Source organism: Sapajus apella, unplaced genomic scaffold (assembly GCF_009761245.1).
Source record: "Sapajus apella isolate SASKATOON/1434 unplaced genomic scaffold, GSC_monkey_1.0 scaffold8, whole genome shotgun sequence".
Taxonomy (NCBI): domain Eukaryota; kingdom Metazoa; phylum Chordata; class Mammalia; order Primates; family Cebidae; genus Sapajus; species Sapajus apella.
The window spans coordinates 19,349,775-19,372,333 of record NW_022436948.1 but is presented as its reverse complement, the minus strand read 5'-3'; the positions used below and the strand labels follow the sequence as shown (position 1 = coordinate 19,372,333).

The following is a 22,559-nucleotide window of genomic DNA, read 5'->3' as shown; positions in this document are numbered from 1 at the left end:
ATCAATCTTTTTCCCTCCCTCAAACCTGCATGGGGTTGGATCTACACCTCTGTACAAACTCTAAGACCATAAACATAATCCTAAAGTACAAATAACCTGTGTAGCAAGACCACAGGACATCTCTATAGCTGGTTGTGCTCCGGCATATACTGGGATTCTAGAAAACTAAGATGAAACAGAGAAGAGAAAGGGTTGGTGCACAGGTGAACCATGTACTTCCAGCTAAGGGGTTTGCCGGTTTATTCTCTTGCTGCCACAGTAGCTTACATTAGAGCAGAAAAACTATAAGACTTCCAAATACTATAGTCAGGACAGCAACAGCAACTTCCACTTTATCTTGCAAATATTGGGAGCTTGGACAATGGTCTAACAAATTCAATTTCAAACATGTCGAGAATTGGAGGATACTGACATTCTAACATTTCAATGTGCCCCCAAGTTTGTGGAAAGTATTCCTGTTTATACCAGTATAGTTCTATCTCTGAGTCAGTTGTGGGTAAACTACTATTCTAGAACAGGATTCTCAACTGGAATGTGACCCATCCCACCACCGGGCACATTTAGTAAAGTGTAGAAACATTTTTAGCTATCACAGCTGGAGTTGTGTTAACAGCACTTAGTGGGGAGAAGTCAGGGATGCTGCTAAACACCTCATATGCATAGGACATACTCCTAAAACAACTAATTATCTGGATCATGATGTCCACAGTGCTGAGGTTGAGAAACCTTGGTTTAGCGTTTGTGCCACATGCCAGTGCAAATGAAGGCGCAAGAGATGGGTCACACTTTGGCCAGATCATGTGGTACAATCTGCAGACTAAAAACTGGCATTTAATCCCTCAAAGAGCATCATGCCAGTTTTTAGTTGGTCTGCTTGTCTTTTGAGATGCAATCTGATGGTGACAACACTAGTAAAATGGTCATATTCTTGTATTTCAAATATAAATGAAATCAACAAATATTTATATACAAATACTACATTTTGAAGATTAAATGTAACTTTTTGCACTGTCCTAAATCCAGATGGGCAGGTGCAAAACTAATGTCAGAAATTAACTCAGTTCGGCCGGGCGCGGTGGCTCACGCCTGTAATCCCAGCACTTTGGGAGGCCGAGGCTGGTGGATCACGAGGTCAAGAGATCGAGACCATCCTGGTCAACATGGTGAAACCCCATCTCTACTAAAACTACAAAAAATTAGCTGGGCATGGTGGCACGTGCCTGTAATCCCAGCTAGTCAGGAGGCTGAGGCAGGAGAATTGCCTGAACCTAGGAGGCGGAGGTTGCGGTGAGCCGAGATCGCGCCATTGCACTACAGCCTGGGTAACAAGAGTGAAAATCTGTCTCAAAAAAAAAAAAAAAAAAAAAAGAAAGAAATTAACTCAGTTCTCATAAGATTCTTTATTTTAAATGGGAAAGGATTTTTTTTTTAAAGGATTTGAAGCACCATGTTCATGAATAAAATGAAAGCTCTCAGCCTCATATCTGTATCCTTTATATTTGTGGTTTAGATTTTTATTTACGATAACAACAACAACAACAACAAAATGTGTCCCTAAAATTGTAATGCTAAAAATTGTTTTTTATGATGAAAGTCTGAAACCTAGAAATTGCCTGATGTCTTGACGGGCAAGTTACTGCTTTTATAATGCAGACCATCACACATTTTCTCCCTAAGTGTAATCTTACATCAGTTCAACTGAAGAGCTTTTTCTACCTCGTTTCACATTTATTATTTGACTGGAAGCAGCTTAGACTGAGCAACCTGTGAAACCAACCACCTTTGTGCAGAAACATCATCCTATGAGCCCTAGATTGATGAAGGAGCAAAGTCAAGTCCAAGTTGCCCAGTCTAGCAGGCTTGCTCACCTTCGAGTTCGGCTCCTTTTCTCTCAATTGAGTCTTCCATCTACATTTGACCTCCAGATGACCATGACTTTTTCAATTCAAATGTACAGTTTGCTGTAAGTAAGATCACACAGCTGCACAAGCTATAACTAACTAGAAATCATATGTTTTTTTTTCCCTTGTCTGTTTGTACTAGCACTGGGAAGCCCTTCACTTGCTGTGATTGAATAGTCTCTGTAGATAGACAAGAAAATATAGCTGCCAAAATCACCTCATCCTCCTAGAATAGAAAGGTGTCAGGGTCCCAAACACACTGCAAGTAGTTGGAGAAAATTACTGGGAAGGAGAAATTACAAAAGAGACTTTGAGTATCTGTTTGGAAGAGCGGATGATGAAAGTAGTGGTATGTGTGCTGCATGAAAATAAATTTATCAAACGATGCTTGTTTCCATCAATTATTAAAAATGGAAAAACAATTATTATAAATGCTAAAATGAAACATAAGGGAAAATGATCATTGTTTTGTAAAAGAATGGGAAAGACATTTAATTTACAGATGCATGCTATATTCATGGCATTTAGGAAAAAATATTATTCTTCATCTTCTTTTCATTATTTTCTGTATTCTTAAAATGTGCTTCTGAATCTCAAATGTGATTTCACTAATCTGCAAAACAATGTCAGAACCAAATGCTTTGCCATTTGGTGTGGAGTGCAGCCAAAATGTCATTTGTGTTTCAAGCCTGGTTGTGCCATGTTCAATGGCTTGGGACAAGTCACTAAGCTCTTGAAGTCTCATTTTCCTCATATGTACTAAAGGAATGAGGAAAATGCCCACAAAGTATTCTAAAAAAAAAAAAAAAATCAATGATCTGTGAAAATGCATGGTACAATGCAACTTAGCATGCATACCTATCTATTATCAATACTACGATGGAATAGCTAGAGCTTTCTCCGGGTCTGCGTCAACCCACTTGCTGTACTCACACTGTTTTGAGAGAAAAATGCTTTTTTCCCAATAGCAAAAGAAACGTGTATACTGTGGCAGTAAAAACAATATCCTTCAAAAGTTATACATAATGTGAATTACTCTGAATATTTTATGGAGGCCATTAAAAACCTTTACAGCTTAAGATGAAATATTTTGTAAAGTACTTAATTCTCCATCTATAATTTATCATCTTTAAAAAAGGTAACTGGTTTCATCAATTTTGAGATGAGGTGTTTTTTTTTTTTTTCCAGGATAATATACATAAATGCCAATTTTAATTATAAAATATCTAAGCTACAACTGAAATTGTGTCTCTACTTCTAGCAATCATAAGCATAAATGGCACATATCATCCTTACCCTAACACTGGATAAATCTATCTCTGAATGAAACCACATTTTAAAACTAAGCTAGTCTGATATTACAACTGAAATAAAAATAAAACAAGACACTATAGGGCCTGCAGTGGTTGGACAATGCATTTCTTTATAGAAGCCTCTTTCTCTACTTCCGACACAGTCTTATACCTTCTGGGAGAGGAGAAAGAGGGGTTCCTAATGTCTAAAAGTGATCTTTCATGTCTGAAGTTGAAACCGGGTCTTACAACACACATAATCAAAATCTGTGCATCCGAATTAGTCCATGTACTATAATACATGAATATTAAGTATTTTTTCTGAGGAAATAAATTATTTATGTATTATAGTCTGTTGTTAAATCATAGCATCTTGATGTAACCAAGTACTCTATTTTAAAAATCTTTTCCTTCCATTTTTAATAATAAAATCGTCATCTTTGCTCTCTTTCTTCCCACCAGGCACTCCATGCACAGTGTTTCCCTTATCTAATTATGCTTGTAATTATTATTAAAATTATTAATGCTTGCTTAGAAGTTCCATCAACTGACTTCCAACAATCTGCACCCCTTCAGAATTCTCCCCCATCAGAAGATCACTTCAAGGCTGCAGTTAATTTATAACCTGATTGTGCCAGGGATACACCAGCCCACTTCCCAAACAGGATAATTACACAAGTCTTTGGAACAAGCCACATATAGCAGCACCTCCTCATCCCTCCTTCACGTCCCCGCATTCCAACCTCCTCTTTTTAAGCCTTTGTTTTTTAATCCAAAATTTGAGATGGCTGCTTTAAGGCAAGAGCCTGGGCCATTTCCCCCCTGCTAGCTTTGCAAAGTCAAGTCACTTTCCTTCCACTGCATCTGGCCCTTGTTCTTCAGTTCTGTAAGCAGTGACGGGCTGAGCCTGCTCTCAGTTCCACTGCTAGCTTTTAGGAAACAAAACAGTGATGGCAAACACAATACAATGATGTTGTCCATATAATACTCAATAAAACCAGACTCAATAAAAAGGAAATTGGTTAGAAATAGAAGAAACTTGGTCAATGATGTTCTTAGCCCAACATCGCAAGCTGTTTGGCAAAATTAGATGTAATTACAAGCAAGGTGATGGGAAGAAACATTTTACTAAGACAAGTGTGCAAGAAACACAAAACCATGCAAAGAAGTGATGATGCTGGAGTCATATGTCAACCATGCAGCATCCTCCTCCCCAATTCCCTTCCCTCAGGTGAACAACAACATACGTTTAACAGGATCTTGGGTAAGAGGTTCCTGGGTAGTCTTGAGTAAACTTTGGGACACTATGGAAAAAATAAGAGAACATAACCAAAAACAAAAAGAGAAACATGGGAATGGTGGCTGAAACATGAGTCCACTAACAAAAAACACCCACACAAAATCACTGACTTAGGTTTGGTCCCTCCAACAAAACCAAAATGAACATATAAGATTTTTGCAGGAAGTTAACATTTGAGAATGCTGGATATTTTGTCTCTGATGGTATATCTATGTAACAATAGGTTTCTTTAACAGAAGAGGCTTTCTTGCTCCTTCCTTTGTGCCAAATATCTCCAAATCCTTTTGATGCATTTTTCACCAAAACTCCATTTATGTCACCCATTCATAGGACAGCATCTGACTCTCACCTCTGGCTGTTTGCTGAGGTTTATACTCTACTTATTCTTGTCCACCCATCTAACTGATCTTCAGCTTCTTGCCTTTGCTTTCTTCACACATTATTCTGTCACCTATCCCCTCTAAAATAAGATACAGCTAGTCTTATCTAATACATCACTGTTGGGGGCATTTACCTTTTACAAAACCCTCAGCAAAGTGTGTGCCACCCAGGGCACCTCCATCCAACCTGGAAGGGTGCCTGCTGCTTGCTCCCAGTCCAAACTGATCAAAGGGAGAGAGTGTTAGGGGAAGGGATGGCAGTACTGGGTGAGGTGGAGACATAATTTGAACCTCTTGAAGCAAATTCATCACTGCTAACAATTAAAACCAAATACATCTCTTATTACCAAAAAACATACACGGTATTTCAGAAAATGAATCCATCCAGGAAAAGGGAGAAAAAAAGTTGGAAATCTGCCAGGAAACCTTCCCCAGCCGCTAAACCAGTCAGAATCACTGTAACAAAACCCCTTTGTTCCAAAGGCAACAGACCTCTCCATTGTGTTCACAATACCTGACCTAATTGACTGCTTTGTTTGAAACTAAAGAAGCGAGTCATCTGAGCTAGAAGCTGCAATCATCCAATCAGAGCCAGGGAAAAAAAAAGAAAAAGAAAAAAAAAAAGCCCCTGAGGCTACCAGGTCCTACACCTGTTCACACATGGGACTGAAGCAGTCATCTCATTCACTGGCGATGGCAGGAGACCAACAGGCACTTTTCCATTAGATTCCTCTTAGATCCTGGGCTCCTTTACAGTGGAAGTATTAATGGTGCAGGTCCTTCTGTTGTTTTGCTTAATCCTGTGATCTTGCTGGAAACAATTTATAAAATCCCTAGGAATTCCAGGCAGGAAATGTGGCTGCCACCCTTGTAACACGTGGGAGAAAAGGCAGGACTCTCTCAAAAAAGTAATGCAGTTACTGAGTTTCATCTTCAGTTGAGTTAATCAAGCTGAGTTGAATAATTACTTTTTCAGTAGTTTACACTTCCTACGCATGAACATAAATAAATAAATAAATAAGCACAATTGGGAATTTCACTTGAAGTCTGTTAACAACAGTGGAAATCTCATATCTGGTACTGGACCTCCTGAGAATTACCTCTTTGGGGAAAATTTCATCGTGTACTTAAGTCATTATGACTTCATATTATTGTCCCCCAGAGTTATGAAAAGCTTAATGTTCAAGAGAGAAACTTTGAAAATTATGTTCCCTGAGCCTTATGTCATTGAAAGTTTCTCATTTTAAGTCAAAGTTTTTTTTCTGTTTTCAAGAGAAGAAGCTGAAGTTTGACCTTGCAAATGTCTATGTGCTGAGCTCAAGGGGCAACATGGGCACCTGTACCCTCCGGCATGTGAGATGCATGAGCTCAATTCAATCACATTCCCTCATTGGCACAATAAAAGATACATGTTATGAACCAACTTAAAGGTATTCATCACAGCCATACACCTTATCAACGCAACTCAAGCTGCATCAGCCAGGCTTCCGGTGGTAGACGGTGTCTGCACAGGTAGTGCACATGCATAAACATGAACACATATGTACACAGACAAACACATAAGTATGCATTTGCAGAAATGGCTGGCTGCAGAAGACAAAACAGCCACTCCAGCTTTGTTTAAAAAAAGCAGCACTCAAAAATCCCTCTGGATTGCAAGACATAACTGCTACAGCTAGGAAAAGAACACGTCCATGGCCATGCTTTATTAGGGAAAGACGGAGAGGTGTGCTCATGACTGAACATACTGCGGAGACTCCGAGCAATTAGAAAAGTGGACAGAAATGTGGTTAGTGGTAGCAACAGGCCCATTACCAAGAACCAGGAAAATCAATCTGTTACAAAGAGCAGAGTCAGTGGCGAGAAAGATGAAAGGTGGCCAGGCTCGAAGAAGGGTCCACTTACTGACGCTGCCACACACGGCCATGCAGTACTCTTCTGTGTCAAAGTTGTTCCGGTTGCCGCCACATCCGCCGTAAAAGAATGGGGCACACTTCCCTTCAGTCACATCAAAGTACCAGCGGGAGATCATTGCTCGGCATGGCCCCGTCTCGGCTTGTTCAGAGCACACCTCTAATCAGAGGAGATGTGGGGAACCACATTTAGCATGAAAAGGCACTGTCTCTCTGTTCACGTATACACGTTTATTTGTTTTAATCCTCCCAGTGGCAACCTGGACGGGGCTGATTAGGCAGCATCTACCAAACATTTGCTGAGGCATTTAACTGCTCACCAGGACTTGAGATTGACCTCTCAGAGCATGCATTCTCATATGGTTTAATGAGGGCAGCACTCCGTAGTGATAAAAGGATGCTGGCCAGAGGTGAAAAGATTGTTTGGCTGCTTTTAGATGAATATGAAATGACAGAAGGTGTCTGCACATCAAAACAATTCTCCATTATAAAAAATGAACTCCTCTTTTGAGAAGTCAACTTTCATGTGAGAGAACGGCTTTGGTTATGTAGCGGAAGCACAAACATCTGATTGCTTTCCTTTATAAATGATTGCCTTAAGGAGTAAATGAATTGCATATATTTTGAATGTTTTCCAGGTTTTGGAGGCTGTCTGTCCATTGACTTTATCTGGAAACATAGGTGATATCTATACATGTGACTTACACTCAATGACATGAACTCTAACTTAAGACCATTTCATTTGCATATTAAAATATGTATTAATATAAATGGTCTTAACTGATTTAAGACCATTTTATTTGTATATTAAAATATGTATTAATATATTATATATTTTAATAATTTAATTACATATGCATTAAGTACAACTATAACAATGTATTATTTAATTATGATATTTAATTGATATCTATCTATTAAAAATCTGTATATTTTGTATATTTACCTCACCCTTGGGCAGTAATGTTCCAAACAATAAAACATAGTCAACCAACTCTAACTTATTAATATATACCATGTACTGTTTTATATTAAAACACATCTTACCTGTCAAGATGTCTTTCTTGCCACCCTCCGCAAGATCAGGTTCACTCAACCCCGACCGACTCAAAGTCAATCAGTGACCCATCCGATTACATGTATAAAGTCAACTTGAGAAGAATTATAACTCTACCTCCCATGTATATCCCATTTTTACTGGAAGTGGAAACAACAGCCCCAATTCTCCCTGTGGGTTTGTGCTCTGCCCTTGCTAGGCTGATGCCTTAGCACACATAGATGTCTTCTTATTCTTAGTTTTACTAACACAACAGAGGAAAAAACACCTTTCTAAAAGATAAAAACCATGCATACCCAGAACTTCCAAGTTAGGAATATTCAACAGGCTGATTCTTTTCTTCTGTTTTTGAGGCAGGGTCTTGTGCTGTCACCCAGGCTGGAGTGCAGTGGCGCAACCTCGGCTCACCACAACCTCCACCTCCTGAGTTCAAGTGATTCTTGTGTCTGAGCCTCCCAAGTAGCTGGGATTACCCATGTACCATTACGCCTGGCTAATTGTTTTTGTATTTTTAGTATAGACGGGGTTTCACCAGGTTTGCCAGGCTAGTCTTGAACTCCTAGCCTCAAGTGATCCACCTGCCTCATCTTCCCAAAGTCCTGGGATTATAGGCGTGAACCACTGCAACTGGCCCTTCAACAGATTGATTCTAATTAGCCAATGAAAGACAAGGATCCACAATGTCAATACAGATTGGGACTAAGTATTGTTTTACTTCCGTATATACATTGCTCTTTCAGCATATGCAACAAAGTTTGGCAAAACCAGAGGTTGCTACCATCATGATGATGTCAACAGGAGAAATAGCACCAAGCCCAGAAGGTGTCAAACACTCCACAGGAGAAATGCCCCATGCAAAGGGCACTAACATGATCTGGCTCTCTTCACATGGTTTTCAGATGGAAACATGGCTTCAAAAACATCAAGCTCATTTTCAACTACCATTAAGACTATCTCATTCAGTACTGCTGTTTTCAAAGTCCATGCTCCCAAAGCATGTCTTATTAAATTGGTTTTCTGTATACAATACTCTTGTAGGATGAAAACTAGCCAAGTTGTTGACACAGGTATCCCATCTACTTGATAATTTTATTTATCTTCCAAAATTAAAGAACTGCCATCCTGATTTATTAAGAGTGAACTGATTCTGGGGGCCACATCCCCTTTGAGTTACTGAGAGAGCAGCTTCTAGAATGTAGAGCTCAAAGTTTTGCCCAGATGTGAGGGCCCCATCAACTACAGCCAGCAATGCTCTCTGCTCCTGGAGCTTATCTTCAGTTGTAGCAAACATCTACACCTTGACTTTGTTTTCTTTCTTTGTATCTCCTTCAACAATGTGTACACATTCACATCACATGCTCTCTCATGTATCTAAGACACGGCAATACCCATTATTAATCTCTTACTCAGGCAGTGTTAATTCCAACAAGACTTCAAGGCAGCAGCGTCTCCTAGGCCTGCACTGTGCCAGGAGTTGGCACTGGGATTGCAAGCACTGTGGCCACTGCTTCCAAGGGAGACACAGAATCTCTTCACTGCATAGTCACAGAAACACTGGCAACAAAACTAACGTACCTTGACAATTTATGCTGACCCTCACATTTTGGCATAAAAAAAGTATCATCTTAGAGTACCAAATATATGTCTTCTTATAGTTGTGTGCCACAGACCTCACAGTGAACATCACAGCTCTGCAGATGCATGAACCTTATCTTTATGAGCCTATGCATTAAATAAAAGTGGTAGAATTTGCGGGGGGCGGGGTGCAAGTCAAGTAATGGGATAAAAGAATGATGATCAAAGGAGATAATTCATGATAAATATTTGCCCTTGTGTGTGACCTAGCAACAATTTCTTACTTAGGATAAAGGCAAAATCTCCCCAGTCCAGAACCTAAATGACATTATATTAACATTTTCCTATACCACTAGTGAAACACAATACTACATTCATTTTTATTTTCTTTTGCCTCATTCTATAATAGCTATGAAGCCATTTGTTACAGCTAATTTGTAGAACCCAGGCCAAATGAGCCCCCATCAACTAGAACAAGCATTCAGACCTCAAAATCCATTTACATGTCAATTAGGTAAATGGCATAAGCTACACAATGAGCCTACAACTCTTGCTGGAGTCTCTAGCTGTAAGAGTCTTAACTTTGTCCTTTCATAAAGGCCAAGAAAAGAGTGAGATAATCCCTATTTGGGGAGTGTTGGTTGGTTCTCCCAATCCTGTTGAGGCAGGTGGCACTCTTGACTTTGAATAACACCCAAGAGTTTCATGGCCTTGGTGGAGTCCAAGTGGGCATCACAGGCAGTATCAACAGATCCCACAATACTCAAATACAAAAGGACATCTGAGATAATGTGGTCAGAAATGGGTGTAACAGTATATGTTAATTTAATGCTAAATACATAATGTAGGGAGAAGATGTATGTGACCCTGGAAGAAAAGGACTGACAGTGTGCCTTTGTTACAAGACAGCTACCTTGTCCAACTGGTTCTCATCTGCTGACATGGAGGAGCATATTTTACCTGTCCACCAGAAAAAGCAGACAGGCTTCTCTTAACATGCAACCCCTCTCCCGGTTACATTTAAAAAAAAAAAAAAAAAAAAAAAAGCTTTTTGTTGTAATTCCCCCAATTGCCAGCATCCCTAATTACCCATCACTTCCCACAACACTTTCCCTCAGGGCTATAATGAGAACATCAACTTCCTAGAGCAGTAAGGAATGGATAATCTATCTTCTATCACTCATAATTATATTCCTACTCTACAACAGGAAATACAACTGTTTATTTTCTCTGAACTTTTTGCTAATCCTTTATTATTCCTGAACCATTTTCCACTATGTAATAGAAAAGAGGATCTTAGTTTAGTCTGGGAGAAGCTGGGGTGAGGGTAGGGTCAGCACCAGGGAGGTATGATGCTAATGCTTTTACACAAAGCATGAATAAGCACACAAGAAATGGCCAGTGCCTCTCAGAAGAGAACATGGAGAAGCAGCAGCACAGACTTGGGTTAAAGCAATGTTAAGGGATTAATGTCAACTTTATAGTTATGATACTGTATTGAGTAAAGACTATGCAGGGTATCTGTATTAATTCTTTCAACTGCATATGAATCTAAAATTGTTTCAAAGGAAAGTTGTTAAAAAGCTCACATCAAAAAAATAATATAAGAGGCCAGGCGTGGTGGCTCATGTCTGTAATCCCAGCACTTTGGGAGGCTGAGGTGGGTGGATCACCTGAGGTCAGGAGTTCAAGACCAGCCTGGCCAACGTAGTGAAACCCTGACTCTTAAAAATACAAAAACTAGCTGGGCGTGGTGGTGTGCACCTGTAATCTCAGCTACTTGGGAGGCTGAAGCACTAGAATTACTTGAACCCAGAAGGCGTAGGTTGCAGTGAGCCAAGATCACATGACTGCACTCCAACCTGGCTGACAGAGTGAGACTCGGTCTTTAATAATAATAATAATAATAATAATAAGGGAATATTGATTTTTCAGTTTGCCTAAGAATTCTAACCTTGTCTTCCTCCTTGACTCACAGATTAGAGGATTTGGAAATCTCAGTTGGAGAAAGTTTCCTTTACGTCCCTCTCTAGCAATGGGCTATCATTAAGAGATGGACCAAGATGCTCACCAAGTAGAAGAGTTTTACACAATGAGGCCTGAAACACATCTTCAACAAACTGCATCGAGTTTCACAGAAAATAAAAACATCTCGAAAGAGTTCAAACGCTTATGTTTACACGATTTTCTATTTTTCTCAGTAGCATAATTTCTTCCTTCCTAATCTACAGAAACTCTCTAAAAAATCAGCAAAAAACCTGTTTCACATTAATTACTATTATCACTCAGAGGAAAATTATTTATATATCATCCACTAAATGCAGAGGATTAGATTTTATATAACTAAACCCAAAGAGAATTCATGTGAAAATTGAAACTATATCTTCCAAATATATGCTATACGTAATTATTATGTCAATTAAAAACGAAGTTGAAAACAAATTTAAGAAAAAACAAAAACTCTTCATCTTTGTTCTCTTCTCAAAATGTAAAATACTGAGAAAACTAACATTTTGAAATCATTTGCTAAGCTTATTTTTTGAATTCCAATCCACCTTTCTGTTCAAAGTAAATATCAGAGATAATAATGAAAGGGAAAATTTGTTCAGAATAATAGAAGCAAGAATATTTCTCAAAGAAAAATATTAGATAGTAACATAAGGAAAAACTTACATGCATACCTAAGAAATCACAGTCCTTTATTCATGTTGAATTTGTTAAACTTTCAAGATCACAAATAGCTTTTCTGATATTCACTTAGCTGAATTCTGCTGGCAAGGAAGCATTACGCTTTCTTTTATAACAACTCTACTCACTCTTCAAGACAAAATGCCATTTGATACACCGAAATGGTGGCGTCTACAAAACACAAAGCAAAGTTATGTGCTTCTAATCAAACTCCCCGCATTTTATCTTTGCAACGCAGGCCCTTGCTGAGATTTCTGCTGGTGTCAACACTACATTCTATTTTCAAAAAAATCATTATAATACAAAATAACACAGAAGCCAGAGCCCCCTGCAATACATACACACACACACACACACACACATATAAATATATATATATAATGATTATGCAATTCACTGTTCAAAAAATAACGTGTAACCACAAAAAATTAGCTCTGAATAGATATTTCAAAATCTAACAAAATTCTTTGTGGACAACCAAGGTTAGAAAGCCAATTTTACACATTTTAAGAACTTTAGAATGAGCACAGTTGTGAAACTAGCAACCAGAATGGGGAGAAAATTCTCCACTTTCCAATGTATGATAATCATAATACCTTCTTATGAAGCAAAGTTAGCAGATTAGCAATAATTCACTTCAAATAAAGCAGTAAAGATATATTTTAGAATGAAGTCAAGCTGCTTATTATTATTTCATTTTTAATAATTGAATTTCAAGTATTCTTGGCCTACTGGAATGTATGTGAAATGAAACTAAATTCCGTGTAATGTAATTTACAAATTTTGAGAAAGCAGCCACAGTCGAGCTAGAGTTATTTAGAGAGAGCCAGTCTTCTTTTGTTGTTGTTAAAAGCCAACATTATGTAGCATTATTTTTTCCATATTCTACATGAATATATACTTAAACTTCACATAATATAAATATTTCTCCTTTCTGAGAGAAAAACTCCATATCTTGCACTTTTTCTCCAATTTTAAGTAGAGTAAAAAGGTCAAATGTAAGACAAATATAATTTACTTTTCTAATAAATTGCTTCCTTTATTTTTATTTTTATTTATTTATTTTTTTTGAGACGGAGTTTCGCTCTTGTTACCCAGGCTGGAGTGCAATGGCGCGATCTCGGCTCACCGCAACCTCCGCCTCCCGGGTTCAGGCAATTCTCCTGTCTCAGCCTCCTGAGTAGCTGGGATTACAGGCACGTGCCACCATGCCCAGCTAATTTTTTGTAGTTTTAGTAGAGACGGGGTTTCACCGTGTTGACCAGGATGGTCTCGATCTCTTGACCTCGTGATCCACCCGCCTCAGCCTCCCAAAGTGCTGGGATTACAGGCGTGAGCCACCGCGCCTGGCCATAAATTGCTTCCTTAATGTAACAATGGAATAAAGAGAAAACAAGGACATAAGTATTAAAATGCACTAAGTATATATAACTTCAATATTTGAAATAAATTTTATAATTTATAACTATAATTTACATATGTATATAAATGTTTATATAATACATATATCTGTCTAATCACTTAATTGTTAGCAATCAGAAAGGCTGACTTCAATGTAGTTTGTAACAATTTTACTTTTTTAGCCTAAGTTATTGCTACAATTCTAAGTATTACTATATGGTGACATTTCGCGAGCCTAAGTTATTAAAATCAAATTTGTATTCTCTTGAAAAATAAGTAGACAATATTTGCATTTGATCTTATTGATGAAAAAATTTTAAAAGTCAACACACTAGAAAACTGGTTATTTTTTAAAAACATGTTTTTCCCAATCTGGAACCATGTACTTTTAATAGAAAATAGCATTTATCATGTGCTTGTACATAGTAGCAAGCAGTCATCAAAAAACATGTTTAGAAAATAAAGGCAATAAATTATCAAATATTTATGACCTAGTCATCATATTTTACTAAATAGAAGCATGTAAAATTAGACAAGCAAGCTTGAACTGAAGTCTTATGACAAATCTCACTTAAGCTCCAAATACGGGCTGAAATACAAACAGGATGATGCAAACAGCTGTGCATGTTAATGAAAGCACTGCTTGAGTACAAGATGATGGGTGCTGATTTGTCACGGAAGTCTCCAGAAGGTATCTGCAATCGGCTAGCCTTTTTACTGAATTGTGTTAATTCTCTAAGGCTAGCCAATACATCTGTCATTCTAATTATACCTGACCCAATTCTCATCTCTCCATGATGAAAGATTATTTATAAAATGCCACCTGAATACTTTACTTGTAAAGTATCTAGACTAATCAGGACTCCTGTGACGGTGTCAAGGAACATTCACAAAAGGGTACCACTATGGTTTTCCCTCAACCTTTGTTTCCTGTTTGTTATGGGAATAAACTTCCTGCTCTTTGCTAGCTGCATGGTTAGTGTGAAGTGCAACAGACTCTTAACAAGAAGCTTAAAACTAGGGATATCAAGACAAGCCACTCTGATATACTGGAAAATAAGGGAAAGTGCTTTTTCTTTTTGAATGAGAGACAGGAGTATGCTGGGAAACTGGCGCTGTCTAGAAAAACACTGAGTTACAGTGTATGCCAATTGCCATGGTATAAATACTTCCACCATTGGTATTTCAAGCTACCAATGGTTATGGCTTACAAAATTCCTCAATACTATAATAATTAGCTTTTACAAGCTGGCAGGAGTTGGCTACACTACTATGTTAATGACGGGAAGTAGGGGCACAAGTGAAGATATGTAGAGAGACTGTAAACCTTTTGCAATTTCCTTGGGCTTGAGGTTTGAATTTAAGGAAAGAAAAGTTCAGTAGGTAGATGTCTTAGGATTCTCTTCCACTTGTAGGTATTTGTAACATACCAAGAACAATTAATACCAACATAAGAATGGTTTTCCTTTTCAGTTTCTTATTTTGTATCTCAATGCTGCAAATCTGCACTATATGGAAGGCAGGTGATGCTACTGGAGTCTACTACTCAAAATAGATCTGTGGACCAGCAGAGTCAACATCACCTGGCACCCAGGCCCCATACTGGACATACAGACTCAAAACTATTGTTTTCTAAGGGCCTTGGGTAACTCGAATGGATAGCTAACTCTGAGAAGCAGCATTGATCAACCTTAATCTTTTAAATGCGATAAATATGTCAAAATTTGAGACACAAGATTTAATCCTTTTCCAAAAGAACCAGTGGGGAAGAATCACTAAAAGTTGCATAGGTTTTGGCTTATTAAAAGAAGTCCACATATATTTGGGAAAAGACAGATACAACATAATTTAGTAGCCTTAAAATTCAAACATACATTCAACAACAATTTGAACAGACTAAACAGACTGTCTACACAAATTTATCTTACTCTGAAATTCTGTCCTATCTCAAGCAACTTTAAAGTAGCTTCAATACCTCTGCCTTAGACCCAGTACCAAGATCATCATTCTCTTACTCATATTAAGACTATGAAAATATCAGACTTCTCAGAAAGCTGAATTCAAGTGGCATGATTCTTATCCCAGAACATCGAAAATATCCAAGTTCTTATTTTTACTTGTAAAAATAATGAAGACAGTCACAATAAACTCAAGGGCTTAGAATGTACTTCCTTTTTTTTTTTTTTTTTTTGAGGTGGAGTCTTGCTCTGTCACCCAGGCTGGAGTGTAGTGGTGCCATCTCGGCTCACTCAATCTCCACCTCCCGGGTTCAAGCGATTCTCCTGCATCAGCCTCCCGAGTAGCTGTGACTACAGCAGGGTGCCACCACGCATGGCTAATTTTGTATTTTTAGTAGAGATGGGGTTTTGCCACATTGGACAGGCTGGTCTCGAACTCCTGACCTCAAGTGATCCACCCACCTTGGCCTCCCAAAGTGCTGGGATTACAGGCGTGAGCCACCATGCCCAGCCAGAATGTACTTCCTCATACTGCTTCTCTGTAAAGAAAGAACTAGATGGTATTTCTGTCCCCGTAAAAAGAAAAGAAACATGCCTCTAGGTGTAGGTCATGGGTTAGAAGCATGGTCCTGCTGTTTTATGTCCTTTTCTAGGGAAGACTGAACATGTCCACCTCTCCATGTTAACTGGCTTCTTGTCACAATCCCTAGCAGGCAAAGAACCCACAGACTCCAGCTGGGAATAGCAGTGTCCCTGGTTACCGCACAGATGCCAATCACCATTTGCCATTTTATAACAGTGGACAAGGGGAGAGTCAATTCCTTTTGAATAAAAAGCAAAACTAGGAAGGCAGTTTACCTCCATATCTCACTGTTTACATGGCAAATATGCATACGCAATGTTTCAAGTCAACATTTTGTTGTTTTCTGTTTCTAAATAAAGCTACTAGACTACATTACACATTTAATCAAATACTTGTTTTTAACTTCACTAAATGTGTATTTTCTTTGACACATTTTTGTTTATTTTACTTGTTCTTGTACAATAAAAAATGTTCCCTGGTTATCTACAATGTGCAAAACAGTGATTCAGAAGTTAGAGCTGACATTAAAATGAGACCAGCTGGGTTTGGTTCACGCCTGTAATCCCAGCACTTTGCGAGGCCGAGATGAGCGGATCCCTTGAGGTCAGGAGTTCAGGACCAGCCTGGCCAACATGGTGAAAGGTCAACATGGTGAAACCCCATCTCTATTAAAAATATAAAACTTAGCTGGTCCTGGTAAGGCACGCTGCAATCTCAGCCACCTGGAAGACAGAGGCAGGGGAATCACCTGAACCCAGAAGGTGGAGATTACAGTGAGTTGAGATCGCGCCACTGTACTCCAGCCTCGGCGACAGGGCAGGACTCCATCTCTACGGGGTGAGAAGGAGAGGAGACATAATATTGCACAGGTATTTCTCTGTTTGTTTATTTATTTTTGAGATGGTATCTTGCTCTGTCTTCCCAGGCTAGATTGCCTTGGTGCGATCTCAGCTCACTACAACCTCCACCTCCTGGGTTTAAGTGATTTTTTTGCCTCAGCCTTTTGAGTAGCTGTGATTATAGGCATCTACCATCAATGCCTGGCTAATTTTTGTATTTTTAGTAGAGATGGGGTTTCACCATTGTTGGCCAGGTGGGTCTCAAACTCCAGACCTCAAGTGATCTGCCCACTTCAGCCTCCCGAACTGCTGGGGTGACAGGCGTGAGCCACCACACCAGGCCTTCTGTTCGCATATTTAAAGCCACTCATCACTGCAGATCTCAACACCATAGCCCAGTGCTTTGCAACCAGAGGGAGTCTATCCCCTACTCCCTCCCAGGGGACATTTTTGATTGTCATAACTGGGGGGTGCTACTGGCATTGAGTAGAGGCTAGCAATGCTGCTAAACATCATACAATGCACAGAACAATTATCTGGCCTGAAACATCAATCACACTAAGGTCCAGAAACCCTGCCACAGCCCAAGCAAACACCAGAAGGATTTGTGTCACATTTAGTAATTTTGCCCACCAAGACTACTAGACTACTGGGCAGCACTCACCAGCACTTCAGAAATCCTGGGTAACAAAATGCTAGTAAATTTCCAAAACAGATGCAAACATGAGAACTGGCAAGCAAGAGCTTTCTTTGCTCCTAACATGAAACATCAAGAACCTAAAGTCACGTGCAAGCAACATAAAATTGCCATTTATATTCTGTGATACTTTCACATTCTGTCTAGAAATTATACCCAATAAGAACATTTAAGAAAGGGACATACCCTCATAGTTAAAACAACTTTATTAACATTATCAACTAAATATAATGTAACTTTAACATTTCTTCTGCCTTAACCTTTTTTTTTTTTTTTTGAGACAGGGTCTCACTGTCACCCACGCTAGAGTGTAGTAGCATAATTACGGCTCACTGCAGGCTTGACCTTGCCTGGGCTCCAGCGATCCTCCTACTTCAGCCTCCCAAGTAGCTGGGACTTATTATAAGCCTGTGACACCACACCACAAACGGCATAACTAAAATTTTATTTTTAATAAATCTAGATATAATTGTATTAAAATACCTTTCACTGATTACTTCTGTTATTCAATTTTTTTTTAAAACTGATAGAGCCAGGGTCTCACTATGTTCCCCAGGGTGGTCTCAAATGCAGATCTTTGTGAATATACTAAACCACTGATTTCTTTACTTTATGGCATGAAAATTATATCTCAATAAAGTTCTTGTTAAATGACAGAAAAACTATCTAAGTGTACACACATACTTCCATATGGCTCTATTCCCTAGACTCATCATATATTATGCAACCTAATTATCAGGGTGGGGTTTCTAGATTGAGACCATGAAACTACATGGAAAGATGCTTGTCAATGCCCTGCTTTACTCTGCCTCTATCAAAGTGTGTATCAAACACCTCGAAATCAATGGCTGCCATGACATGGGGCACAAAATAACAGGCTGTCACCTGTCACATCTGTGGTCAGTGCTGACCCTGGTTCTCTCGACATCATTAGAAAGTGTGCTACAACTCCTGGGCCAGGAGCAGAAGTGTGTCCTATTCATCTTCAAAACACAATGGTAAAGGCCTGAGGCTTGCTCTAAAAGGAGGAGCCATTACCCTTTTGCCCTGTTCCCAAATACTCCCTGGAGCTTTAGTTTCATTTTTGTACAGCATGCTGCTACTGGGGCCTCCAACTGAAGTATGTGAGTTCATGCTTGTGTTCACAGCCAGTCAAGTTCACAGTTTACCCCAAACTTTGTGGGGAATTAAATATGAATCGTAAGAATCCCATTAGTGAATTATAGGATACCTTGTTGTCATGTCCATTACAGACAGGTAACGACAGAGGTATGAGAATTAAGCTCAGCTTTGTTTCTTCTCCCCTTGAGATCAACACAAGCCACTCTGATTTACTTCAAGTGTGCATTGCATCTACTCTATTTGGTGTTCTATCACCTAGTAAATCCCTAATTCTTCCTTTATAGTAACTGAAATGCCAACTTCTCTGCAATGTTGTAGGTGAAAACTTCTGTTCCGGCCTGAGCACTTTCCTTTCTCCATGCTGCCAAAATTCTAAATTCTTTGCTAGGCAGGCCTGAGAGACTCATCCCTCTCAAGGACTATGCAGATATGGCTAGAAGCAACCTGAGCAAGCCACTTTGTTCCTATCTGTGCCCCTGGCAACCAATGCCATGTCTGGTACCTAGAAGTGCCTTGTGGATATTGGTGAAATGTACAGCAGTAAATTAAATGGCATTTCCCCCAGATTAATGGTCACCAGAAGGAGAAAAAAAAAATTTAATTCTGCCAAGTTCAATCACTTAGCCTTGCAATAATGCAAGCAACATTCAGATCAAACCTTTTAGCTTTCATCATCATATAAGATGGTTAAAGAGCCATCTGTATCAGTGTCTCTATCTGTCCACTTAACAGAAGAACTCCCACAAGGTTTAAATACCTGCAAGAAATGAAACTCTATCTTGAAATGCAGTGGCATCTAATGCTATCTTAATCAATTTTCAGCTGGACTTAACATTTAACTGCAGGTATTTCAATACACAATACATATTCACAAAAAAAATTTAAGCAAGAAAACTGTTTCTTTTAATCATAATGTTCACTATAAATATTAGCTTTATTACACCAATAGATATGGATAGGTCACATTTATGCCTTTTATAATTAAAAGTCAACCTGTTGGTTTACCTTTAACATTCCTGATTAGTCGTAAACATTAGTTTGCTAACGTTTCAAATGCAATGAAGGATCGGAATGATGATTATAACCATAACTACAAGAGCGGTTAAGGTTAATTGGGCAGTTACTGTATACCAGGAACTATACAAAGTGTTTCCTATAAATTAATTTAATCCTCACAAAATAGTTAAATATTGAGTAAGTCTTATTAATTAATACCGATTTTACAAAGAGAAGCAATGAGGATTCAAGGTTATTTATACAAATTTACACAGTTAGTAGCTTGTAGAGCAAAGATTTGAATCTCGACAGCCTGAGCTTGTAAATGAAACTGAACACTTACTGGGCATGATGAAGTGTTTAACATAGGTTTCCCAGAGTCATTCTCACAAGAAACATGCAAGATAACATTACTAACTACACTAAAAACCACATAAAACTACACATAAAAACCAAGGTTATTTAACTGGCCCAAGGTCATGAAAATTGTCTCAAACACTATACTAGTCTGTCTCTAACAATTAAAAAAAAACCCAAAAAACAAAAAAACCCTACCTCCAAAGAAATTAAATGGATATGGTAGTATGTGAAATACAAAGAACTTCACAGTCACCGTCTTATGGTCAGAATCAGGGGTTAGCAAATGTTTACTGAAAAGGCCAGACAGTAAGTGTTTTCAGTTTTGCAGGCAACACAATCCCTTTTGCAACCCTCAACTCTATTTTCAAAGCATGAAAACATCTATAGACAATATGTAAACAAATGGGATTGGCTGTGTCCTAATACAACTTTTGTGTAGAAAACAGGTTGAAACAGGCCATTTTGGCCCCAATTTGCTGACCCTTGATCATTACTGTTACATGTGGACCCCTGATCACTTTGTTTTTCTCTTCTTCTTTTTTATTTTGAGACAGAATCTCGCTCTTGTCAACCAGGCTGGGGTGCAGTGGCGTGACCTTGGCTCACTGCAACCTCCATGTCCCAGGTCCAAGTGATTCTCCCGCCTTAACGTCCCAAGTAGCTGGGATTACAGGCACGCGTCACCACGTCTGGCTAATTCTTTTGTATATTTAGGGGAGACGGGGTTTCACCATGTTGGCCACACTGGTCTCAAACTCCTGACCTCAGGTGATCTCCAAGCCTGGCCTGATCACTTTCATTTAGTAAAACCTTTAAAAGTTGAGAAATGTACAGTGTAAAATAATAGATGACTATATGCCTATATCAAAAGAATATGCATTTACAAGGGAACATAAGTTAAAATGAATCTATGTGTATTTATAAAGAAAAGAAAAAGTGTAATGAGCGTAGCAGAAATATCCTGGCCTATCTAGGTCCAAATTCTGATTTTATCACCTAACCAGTTATGTCAACCAGGGCAATTAAAAAAATTTTTTTTTCTTGGCCTCATCTTGGCTTTAAACGGGGAAGTAAAATTTCCACCACACAGTTACAATGATTAAAGACAGAATCATTTCTTTAAAGCACAAGGGGCCTGTTGTCTTGGCTACTTGGGAGGCTGAGGCTTGAACCCAGGAGTTTGAATCCAGCCTATGCAACAAGACTCCATCTCAAAAAAAAAAAAAAAAAAAATCAAAAGGCAAAATGATTGGTGGCCCTGAAAATCTGTATCTGCCACAAAGGGTTCCAAAATCTGCCAGTCTCTTGGGAGGTAAAACATTGTCTGTTCTGCCCCCATGATGCCTTACAGAGTAACAAAGAGCCTAGCCATCAGCAAGGGTACAACAAACATTTGCTGAATAAATGAACATAAGGAAAAAAAGATCAGTTACCCTGAACAGATACAACTGACTAGATTAAATAAAATACTATGCCATTTATTATTACAATACCCATGTTCAATCCGAGTTTAGAATTTAGGCTCAATCAGAAACTATCCTGATATTTTAGGTTTCTGAAGTGCAATCCCTTCTCGAAGAACAGAAAATGAGGAGCAAGTGTCTAAATATTCCACTGTTTTACTCAAATTGGTAATGGCGTATTCCACCAGACCAATAACCAACAATATCCATTTTTTTAAACAACCAAAGACAATAATGAACCCCCAAAACCCAACAGATTTTGCAATCGTGTGCTCACTTTTATTTTAGTTTTATTTTTTTGAGACAGGGTCCCACTCTGTTGCCCAGGCTGGAGTGCAGTGGATGTGCTCACTTTTAAACAATACTTTTATTCTTCTGGAATCAGTAACAGAGAACAGACATCCTATCACTTGGGTATCATCGATTCTAACACAGTAGGGCAGAGAAGTCCATGACTATGTCAAAACTGTTTTATTTTTCTTCCCTCCATTTCTTTCAAATTTTAATGGGTTGTGAAAGTATTGAGTTTTTTATGAAGCACATTAAGAACTGATACCAGTAGCAATATGTTGGTAATGATGAAACAATTTTCTTAGAAAGGATGGTTGTAAATCACACTTTCTTCTGGGTGCTGAAACACTAACATTGAAAACGAAGACTGCAGTAGCCTCCCTGCAGTATCTCATCTTTGCAAGTCACTTTTACTTTTTATTTTGAACACAGAAGAAGCTACTTGTAGTTAGAGTTTTCCAAAATGAGCAATCGCCGATGGCGTTGCCACTGCTCTCAGGGAAGAACCACAAGTCGCCTTTTATAACAATGACGAGGAGGAAAGCAACTCTTTGCAGCTGCCTCTTTCAATGTTACCCTCTACAACACCTACTTCTTTATTGCAATTAGCTATGAATACAAAAAACTACCTCGCATGGGCACAACAGACCATAACATGTTTCTGTTAGGCCCCCTTTAGAAGACTTGCCTCAATTAGAGCTTTTGTTCAGGAGTTTGAGATGGAAATGGGTGGACCTGCACTA

At 38.7% G+C, this 22,559-nt stretch overlaps 1 protein-coding gene across 8 annotated transcripts in view; it reads right to left on the bottom strand.

The window, feature by feature from the left end:
• Positions 1–22,559, bottom strand: part of APP (amyloid beta precursor protein) — a 279,992-nt gene that overhangs the window by 104,683 nt on the left and 152,750 nt on the right. For 3 of the 8 annotated variants that reach the window (XM_032277105.1, XM_032277108.1, XM_032277106.1), the window contains exons 7-8: positions 6,779–6,946; positions 4,441–4,497 (exon numbers count right to left, since the gene is read on the bottom strand). The exons of 3 other annotated variants lie outside the window; for them this stretch is intronic. In XM_032277105.1, the coding sequence (XP_032132996.1) occupies positions 4,441–4,497; positions 6,779–6,946 (225 nt within the window). The remainder of the gene's footprint in view (positions 1–4,440; positions 4,498–6,778; positions 6,947–22,559) is intronic. 2 more of the 8 variants (XM_032277107.1, XM_032277109.1) reach the window with 1 other exon arrangement.